This window comes from Myxine glutinosa, chromosome 13, assembly GCF_964187855.1.
Source record: "Myxine glutinosa chromosome 13, kmMyxGlut1.1, whole genome shotgun sequence".
In the NCBI taxonomy this organism is placed as follows: domain Eukaryota; kingdom Metazoa; phylum Chordata; class Myxini; order Myxiniformes; family Myxinidae; genus Myxine; species Myxine glutinosa.
The window spans coordinates 4,575,706-4,585,628 of NC_136273.1; the positions used below are offsets into that span (position 1 = coordinate 4,575,706).

Here is a 9,923-nt window from a genome sequence, read left to right on the forward strand (position 1 = left end):
TAGTGTCGTGGAAGTGTTGTGAGACTCAAGACTCCAATGATGTCACAGGTTTACAAAGTTCCAGACTTTATTAACTGGTTGTTCACTTCATTCCAATACCAAATAACTACCGTTTAACTCAATGGACCAGGTAACTCTATCCTGATAGTCCCTCTTTCGTGGCCGATGTCTTCTCCGCAGCGCCGTACTCGTGGTACGCGTTCATTCCGTCGGGCAGGGCTTCTGAGGATGAGTGCTCCTTGACTCAAAGTCTCTTCTGTTTATATGGGCAAACTTCAGTTAATCCTCTGTGCGCTGAAATCGTAATCCCTTCTCCGCAGCAATGTTACTCAGTCATCCTGCTCGCCTTCCTGGCACCAACTCGCTCCTCCCTGCTGGGAATTTGCTTCATCCTCTTTGCATCCCGATGAAAGACAATAGTACGGGCTTGGGAATGTGTGTTAGCCCGGGGTCTTGCTAAAGCTACACAACAGGACTCCCAGCTTCGACAGGGCGAGATGCATTCCTGACATTCTTACGACCACCTGCTCGTACCTTGGTTCGTTACCAGTTCCAACCAATGAGTTACACTGAGTTACACTTCCACAATAGTATACTATGGTTCGATGATGGAATGTGTGATAATGATTGTGTGCATCATCATACATGAAAAACCTTAGCAAGATAACACAGGAAGGTTATTATAAGCTTTGGATAGAGAGCAAGGAAGTTAGATTCCATTGTTGGACATAGCTGAAGTTATGGACCTGCTAATGTGGACCCACAGCCAAAGTTGTGGACCTATTTTTATGGGAAGATCTGGACATGGAGGTGAAACCTCTATGAACTTATCTTAACAGTCAGAAAATCTGTCATTCACTTACAAATCATCAAAGTTATGACTTTAGGCAAACAACTATTTAGAAGTTTGCTATTAAATTTAAGTATTGATTGCTGTAGAATTGGTTTCATTAGTAACATCGTTTGAAATGCAATGTATTGATAATATACATAACTGTTCAATACGTGGTTAGAATTGTTGATCAAGAGCAGTTTTATGAAAAAATGCGTGTGTGCCAGGTATTCGGACGTCGAGTGGGTTGTTGCTGCTTCCCGTTGCTTCTTGGAATTGCCCTCCATGTCGTCATATTTCTTACCAGTGATGCCTTTGAAGAGTTTCTGACATCCTACATAATCTCTGCATACCCAGTGGGTCACGTCATCTCCACAAATACTCCTACTGACGACACACTCCCATGGCCACCTTCCACTCTCTTCAGTCCTTCATCTTGCCTTTCTGGTTCACATTCTCCAAGACTTTTGGTGCTTGTGACGTGTGCACCCAGCCATGCTGCAGCTCGCATGGCCATTCGAGAGTCGTGGGGTCTTTCCTCCCATGGAAACATGGTGCGGTTTGTATTTGTTCTTGGCCTTTCCTGGTCTTCAGCAGAACAACGAGGCTTGGAGGACGAGCGAGTCTTATATGGTGATGTACTCCAGGCCTCGTTTCATGACACTTATCGCAACCTTACGCTTAAAACCATGGCAGGGTTGAAGTGGGCCCTTTCTGCTTGTCCTGATGTTGCATTCATTCTCAAAGTCGATGATGATGTTTTTGTCAACATCCCCGCTCTCCTGGAGACGTTGATTGGCATTGAGGATGGGGATTTTTACGTGGGCCGTATACACTTTGGTGTTCGGCCAGTTCGCACCCCATCACATAAGTACTTTGACCAGGTTTACAAGTTTGAGCGCTACCCACCTTATTGTAGCGGTACCGCTTATGCGCTTTCAACAGAAGCGGCAAAAAAGATCATGACCGTTGCACTGTCAAAGGCCGTGTACTTGCTGCCAATGGAGGATGTTTTTATCGGTATGTGTGCACAGGTTGCAAATTTGAAACCATCGCACAACGCTCGCTTCGCCGGGGGTAAAAGCATTCCAGCTTGGCGATACTGCTATCAACATGCTCTGACAGCTCACCATGTATCGCCCGGTGAGATGAGGCAGGCCTGGAGATCTGTCGAGCATGGTTCGCCTTGCTTTGCCCTGTTTCGGCCTTACATTCATTTTGGCTGCTCTGTAATGAGCCTTGTTGAGAACATTGAAAAGCATCTCGGGTTTCTGAATGCTGATAGCTGAAATGGCTGATGGTGTAAGGAGTGGATAAAGCCACACATGTATATTGTATTTAACAACAACCTCGTCCCATTAGTTATATAGTCGGTCTGGTACAGAGCACAGACAGAGCTGGGGGATGCAAGGCCGGTAGAAGACAGAAAGACCACCAACCTGCCTGCGGTGAGTAAGTGAAAGGCCCTCGGAGTTAACTTCATCGCGGGAGATTCCAATGATTCTGAACGCTTTGGTTTCAACAGCGTGAAGCCGAGCTAGGTGTGATGCAGGAGCACCAGCCTAGAGGGGAGAGCAGTATTCCATTGAGCTGCGGATGAAAGCCTTGTATGTGGTGATAATAAGCGTTTTGATATCAAATGTACAATAAGTTCACATTGTATCTCGAGAAGATACACATTGTTCCACGAGAAGTCTCGCGAGATCACGGCGAGGTCACGTCTTTTCGAAGCTGCTCCATGCGCTCACGCTTTCGAAGCTAAGTGATATTTCTCAATCGTGTTTTTGTCGAGACTGTATCTATCTTTCGGTGTATGTAACTATAGCGTATCTTTTGGAAAATTTTCGGTGCTAATTTTTCGTACATGTATACACAATCGTCGGTTAATGGTATCGAGTATTCTGCGGCCTAGTACTCGTAGGCTTGGACTACCATACCGTCTCCGACCTTGTGGTTTGTTTTTCTCTCAGCGATTCGTCGAATGCGCTGAAATTATTTTCGTTCACTGTTTCGTCCCAGTCGTTCACACCCGTACCTCCTTGTTTAATATCTGTACTCACAAAAAAAAACAACAAAAAAAAAAAACCCCCAACAAACTATTTCCTTCCCAGGTCTTATTCGTTTATTTGTTCTTTTTGTTCGTTCGTTCTTCGTTCGCGATCACGCGGTTAGAAATGTATAATCTCTCCCCTGAACAACTATTTTCTCTCATATATTATAACACCCTTTTCTTCTTTTCCTACAAAAGGATGCTTTCGTCTTGCTCACCAAATCTATTCATTCCAAAAAATATATATAATACCATCTCTTACAGTTCCTCCTTTCTACATTCCCTAAACTATCCAGAACTCCATCCCTCCTCCAGTGTCCTCAAATGTATTTTTGACTCGAAGGTCTCAAACTCATTTTGCAAAAAATGTTCGTTTCCCATGAATCGTACACTTTTCAAAATCCAATCTCACCCCTCCCCTCCAAATCCTCCCCATCACCCATCCCTTTCAAATCTCCCCCCTTGCCCCTTCCCTCCTAAACTCCCCCCCACACCCCTCCCCTCCGAGACTCTCCCTCGCTCCTCCCCTCCTAGACTCCCCTCTCACCCCTCCTCCTCAAAGCATCCTCCCTGCTTCTTCCTCCTTCCAACTTTCACCTTCATCTCCCCAAACCTTCTGCCTTGCTCTTCCCCCTCCTCAAATAACACCTCACTGTGCCTCACCCAATCTCCATCAAACCTTTTGTCCGCCCCATTCTTCCCTTTCTCCAAGCTATTCTGAAATCTCTGACACACCTTCAACAGCTCTCCCTACCTCTTCCTCCTCTTCCACATCTTACCCTACCCCTCCCCCCCCCTGTTCTGGACCCGATGCTCCCCCTTCCTCTTCATTAACGGTATGGACCTCAAACATCCGGGGCCTTCGCTCAAACTTGACTGACCTCTCCATACAGGTTGCTTCTGACAAACCAGATGTGATCTGCTTAACAGAAACTTTCCTCCTTCATGATGTCTCTGATGCCTTGGTATCTCTCCCAGGTTACTCCCTCCTCCGGTATGATAGACCTGAGCCTCGTCCTGGAGGTGGGGTTGCTATCTTTATAAAAAACTCTCTTCCTCACTCGCCCTCCACTGCCCTCTCTCCACCTCACCCCCAGGAATACCTTTGGCTACGGCTTCCCCTTCGCTCCCACCTTTTGTTCATATGTGTGTTGTACCGTCCACCAATCAGCGATGACTCCATCTACATCTCACTGTCTGATAATATGGACCAACTTCTATCTACCCATCCCAACTCTCTCTTCCTCATATGTGGTGATTTCAATTGTCACCATGCCAGTTGGCTGGGTGTGGGTACCTCTCTCACCAGCCATGGCTCTTCAGCAAAGGACTTCTGCGACTCACTGGGACTGACACAATCTGTCAATTTCCCGACCCGGATCTCAGTCAACGGAGCATCTTCTCTTCTGGATTTGGTTATGACAAACTTCCCTGAAAATGTCTGCTGCTCTTCTTCTGCTCCAATCGGCTCATCTGATCATGTGCTTGTCAAAGTGGACATCTCTCTGACCATTCTCAGAGAGCCTCCTCAGCGTCGACGAGTCTGGCATTTCACTCAGGCCAACTGGCACGGTCTTCAAGCAGCCATCAACCATCTGGACTGGTCTCCCATCTCTACCGCCTCTGACATCAACTCATCCTGGGAATTCTTTCAAAGTAAATTGCTCTCTCTCATGCACAGATTTATACCATCTCGTCTTCAGTTGTCATACCCTTCCTCCCGTCCATGGTACTGACACCATGTGGTGAGGCTGTTGCCCTGAAACAACTTGCTTTCGTCTCCTGGAAAGCAAATCCAACGGAAGGAAATCTCATTTCCTTTCACAAAGCCCGAAACAAGTGTGTGTCCACCCTCAGGAGAGCCAGGAAACAATATCTCACCATTCTCAAGACCGAACTCTCTTATCTGTCTCCCTCTTCCAAATCCTGGTGGCGTCTGGTCAAATCTGTTTCTGGTGTTTGTTCCCCCTCCATCCCCTCCCTCACCTCAAACGGCTTAACGGCTGACTCCGCACGTGAAAAAGCTGAATGCCTCAACTCTGTGTTTGCCTCTAAATCTTGTGTCCCAAACCCATCCCTCTCTGTACCCACCGTACCCAGTCATACCCAGCTGCTCCTGGACTCTGTGTCCTTTCCTCCTGACAAGGTGGAAAAGTTTCTGGCAACCCTCGACTCTGATTCTGCAACTGGTCCTGACGGCATCAGCCCACGGGTCCTAAAATCATGTTCTTCTGCACTTTCACTCCCTCTTTCTGTTCTCTTCACCCTCTCTTTTGCTCAAGGTTATATGCCATCTGCTTGGAAATCAGCCAACATCACCGCTTTGCACAAAAAAGGTGCAAAAACAGATCCCAGCAACTACAGACCAATCAGCCTTCTCTCAATTATCAGCAAAGTCATGGAATCCATCATTGCTTCAGATATTAAATCTTTCCTCTTCTCCAATGGCTTGATCTCTGATCATCAATTTGGTTTCAGACCTGGTTACTCTACTCTGGACATGCTGCTTCTGCTTTCTCAACAATGGATGGAGGTCCTCAACGCCAAACAGGAAATTAGAGCTGTCTCCCTTGACATTTCACGTGCCTTCGATACGGTCTGGCACCCTGCTCTGCTCTCCAAACTCTCCTCCTTTGGTATCCATGGAAATCTCCACGCATGGCTGGCGGACTTCCTCTCTGGTCGTAGTCAACGTGTGGCCCTGAATGGGTTTCTCTCATCTCCTCTTCCTGTTCAGGCTGGAGTTCCCCAAGGTAGTGTTCTGGGCCCTGTGCTTTTTCTGGTCTTCATCAATGATCTCTCTGACTCTCTTGAAAATCCTCTCTATCTCTTTGCTGACGACTCTACTCTCTGTCGCTCCATTCCTCATCCCTCAGATCGGCAGTCTGCAGCCTCCTCACTCTCTGCAGACCTGGACAAAATCACAGACTGGTCAAACAAGTGGAACATGTCTTTCAATCCTGACGAATCTCACACTCTTACAATGTCTCTCCGAAAGGACCGACTGGACAACCCTCCCATCTACTTTCTCAACAATCCTCTCCAAGAAGTTCTGTCGCTCAAGCTTTTGGGTCTCACTATCTGCCATGATCTTTCTTGGGAAAACCACATTTCCAAGCTGGCCTCCAATGCCAGTCGGCCAACTGGGCATCCTCCGTCGTGCGAAGTCCTTCCTTGGCACACCTGAGCTCCTCACCACATACAAGGCTTTCATCCGCAGCTCAATGGAATACTGTTCCCCCCTCTGGGCTGGTGCTCCTGCCTCACACCTTGCTCGGCTTCACGCTGTTGAGGCCAAAGCTTTCAGAATCATTGGAATCTCCTGCGATGTAGTCAACGCCGAGGGCCTTTCACTCACTCACCGCAGGCAGGTTGGTGGTCTTTCTGTCTTCTACCGACTCCTCTCCGGCCTTGCTCCCCCAGCTCTCTCTGTGCTCTGTCCCCCCAATATTCCTTCAGGTCGCACAAGATCTGCCTGCAACCCTCTTCTGGTTAAACTGCCAAAGTCTAGGCTCTCTGCTCACCTTCACTCTTTCATTCCCCTTTTCTCCCGCCTCTGGAACAAACTCCCCCACTCCCTTCAATCCCACTCCTCCCTCCAGGTCTTTAAAACAGCTGTTCACCACCATCTCTTATCTTCCCCCATCGAAAACCTTGATCTTTTCTACCCCCGGTAATTCACCCCAGAGTCCTTGCAGTGTTCATATGTTTTAATCCTCTCCCACCTCCCCCCAAGTCCTCCCGATGTCCCTGCTCTCAAATGTTGTGTTTGTGTCCTTCCCCCTCTCTTTTGTGTCCTTCCCCCTCTCTCCCCATCTTGTCTACCGCTCCCCTTGTTTTTTGTGTTTTGTGTGTCGGTTTGTCTTTTTGTGTGATTAATGTTAGCTCTTTCACTAGCCTCGATCTTGTATACAAAAAAAATTAAAAATATAATTGTAAGTTTAAATATATTTGCATGGTTTAAACTCACGGGGCTGATCTGTCTAGTCTTGTGCCAAAAGAGTGGAATTGGTGAACTCTCAAACTTGTTTACAAAGTCCATTGTGTTACCTGGGACCACATCCGCATGAAGAGTGTGTATGAATACCTTATCTCCTTCCAGGCTCGAGTTTCTCAGCAGGCCATGGGCCGGGTTATTGTGCAAATCTCTTATTTGCCCGGGCGAGCTGCCATGGAGTCTTTGTTTAAACACGCCCAGGTTGATTGTAAATCATGCTTTGGTCATATGCAAACAGGTAAGCATATGGCTCCCGAGTGTGCACGTTACTTACCCCCCCGGATTCCATATCCCTCCCCCCTCGGGTCCACCAGCGAAGGATTTTTGAAGCAATTCCATTGCGTGAAATGACAGTCACGTACAGATTTTTATGAACAAATGGTTTATTACCACAGAGAGAGAGCAGGATGGCAGAAACCTGCTAAATGAATACACTTCTGAGTTCTTGAGGCCCGAGCCTAGATCTACTGTAATCTATATACTCCACATAATATAATAACATAACCCTTCCTGCTGCTCCTGTACGGAGTGGGTGTACTCGTTGCGTTACACCAGACCCAGCTGTCTGTTACTCTTATTTATTTTGAACCAAACCGTGAAGACCCTTGGAGATAAACCCTTTATGACGTGTTTCACTCATTGACCCTTTATGACGTGTTTCACTCATTGACCCTTTATGACGTGTTTCACTCATTAACCCTTTATGACGTGTTTCACTCATTGACCCTTTATGACGTGTTTCACTCATTGACCCTTTATGACGTGTTTCACTCATTAACCCTTTATGACGTGTTTCACTCATTAACCCTTTATGACGTGTTTCACTCATTAACCCTTTATGACGTGTTTCACTCATTGACCCTTTATGACGTGTTTCACTCATTAACCCTTTATGACGTGTTTCACTCATTGACCCTTTATGACGTGTTTCACTCATTGACCCTTTATGACGTGTTTCACTCATTAACCCTTTATGACGTGTTTCACTCATTAACCCTTTATGATATGTTTCACTCTTTGACCCTTTATGACGTGTTTCACTCATTAACCCTTTATGACATGTTTCACTCATTAACCCTTTATGATATGTTTCACTCTTTGACCCTTTATGACGTGTTTCACTCATTAACCCTTTATGATATGTTTCACTCATTAACCCTTTATGATATGTTTCACTCATTAACCCTTTATGACATGTTTCACTCATTGACCCTTTATGACGTGTTTCACTCATTGACCCTTTATGACGTGTTTCACTCATTAACCCTTTATGACGTGTTTCACTCATTAACCCTTTATGATATGTTTCACTCTTTGACCCTTTATGACGTGTTTCACTCATTAACCCTTTATGATATGTTTCACTCATTAACCCTTTATGATATGTTTCACTCATTAACCCTTTATGATATGTTTCACTCATTAACCCTTTATGACGTGTTTCACTCATTAACCCTTTATGACATGTTTCACTCATTAACCCTTTATGATATGTTTCACTCTTTGACCCTTTATGACGTGTTTCACTCATTAACCCTTTATGACATGTTTCACTCATTAACCCTTTATGATATGTTTCACTCATTAACCCTTTATGACGTGTTTCACTCATTAACCCTTTATGATATGTTTCACTTTTTGACCCTTTATGACATGTTTCACTCATTAACCCTTTATGACATGTTTCACTCATTAACCCTTTATGACGTGTTTCACTCATTAACCCTTTATGATATGTTTCACTCATTAACCCTTTATGACGTGTTTCACTCATTAACCCTTTATGATATGTTTCACTCTTTGACCCTTTATGACGTGTTTCACTCATTAACCCTTTATGACGTGTTTCACTCATTGACCCTTTATGACGTGTTTCACTCATTAACCCTTTATGACGTGTTTCACTCATTAACCCTTTATGACGTGTTTCACTCATTAACCCTTTATGACGTGTTTCACTCATTGACCCTTTATGACGTGTTTCACTCATTAACCCTTTATGACGTGTTTCACTCATTAACCCTTTATGACGTGTTTCACTCATTAACCCTTTATGATATGTTTCACTCTTTGACCCTTTATGACGTGTTTCACTCATTAACCCTTTATGACATGTTTCACTCATTAACCCTTCATGATATGTTTCACTCTTTGACCCTTTATGACGTGTTTCACTCATTAACCCTTTATGACATGTTTCACTCATTAACCCTTTATGATATGTTTCACTCATTAACCCTTTATGACGTGTTTCACTCATTAACCCTTTATGATATGTTTCACTCTTTGACCCTTTATGACGTGTTTCACTCATTAACCCTTTATGACGTGTTTCACTCATTGACCCTTTATGACGTGTTTCACTCATTAACCCTTTATGACGTGTTTCACTCATTCACCCTTTATGACGTGTTTCACTCATTGACCCTTTATGACGTGTTTCACTCATTGACCCTTTATGACGTGTTTCACTCATTAACCCTTTATGATATGTTTCACTCTTTGACCCTTTATGGCGTGTTTCACTCATTAACCCTTTATGACATGTTTCACTCATTAACCCTTTATGATATGTTTCACTCTTTGACCCTTTATGACGTGTTTCGCTCATTGACCCTTTATGACGTGTTTCACTCATTAACCCTTTATGACGTGTTTCACTCATTAACCCTTTATGACGTGTTTCACTCATTGACCCTTTATGACGTGTTTCACTCATTGACCCTTTATGACGTGTTTCACTCATTAACCCTTTATGATATGTTTCACTCTTTGACCCTTTATGGCGTGCTTAACTCATTCAGTTTGTATCGATTGTAATGATATGTAACTATTTTGACGAGTCGGTCACAAAGCGAGTAAGTGTGCTCATTTCTTGTTGTTCATTGCATGATGTTTGAGCAATATGTGACTTTGTCAATCCTCGTGGAATAATGACAATGTGCAGCGAAGATTGATATGATGAACAAAAGTTTGTATTTTAAAATAATTAATTAATTAATGTCTTCCTTCATCGTTACATTCCAATATATATTTATATGCAT

General features: G+C 44.5%; 1 protein-coding gene across 1 annotated transcript; it reads left to right on the top strand.

The window, feature by feature from the left end:
* Positions 1-603: 603 nt before the first annotated feature.
* Positions 604-2,886, top strand: LOC137438521 (beta-1,3-galactosyltransferase 4). The gene has a single exon (XM_078766958.1). It carries the CDS (start codon positions 1,045-1,047, stop codon positions 2,119-2,121), a length of 1,077 nt encoding a protein of 358 aa, XP_078623084.1. The 5' UTR covers positions 604-1,044; the 3' UTR covers positions 2,122-2,886.
* The last annotated feature ends 7,037 nt before the right edge of the window (positions 2,887-9,923 follow it).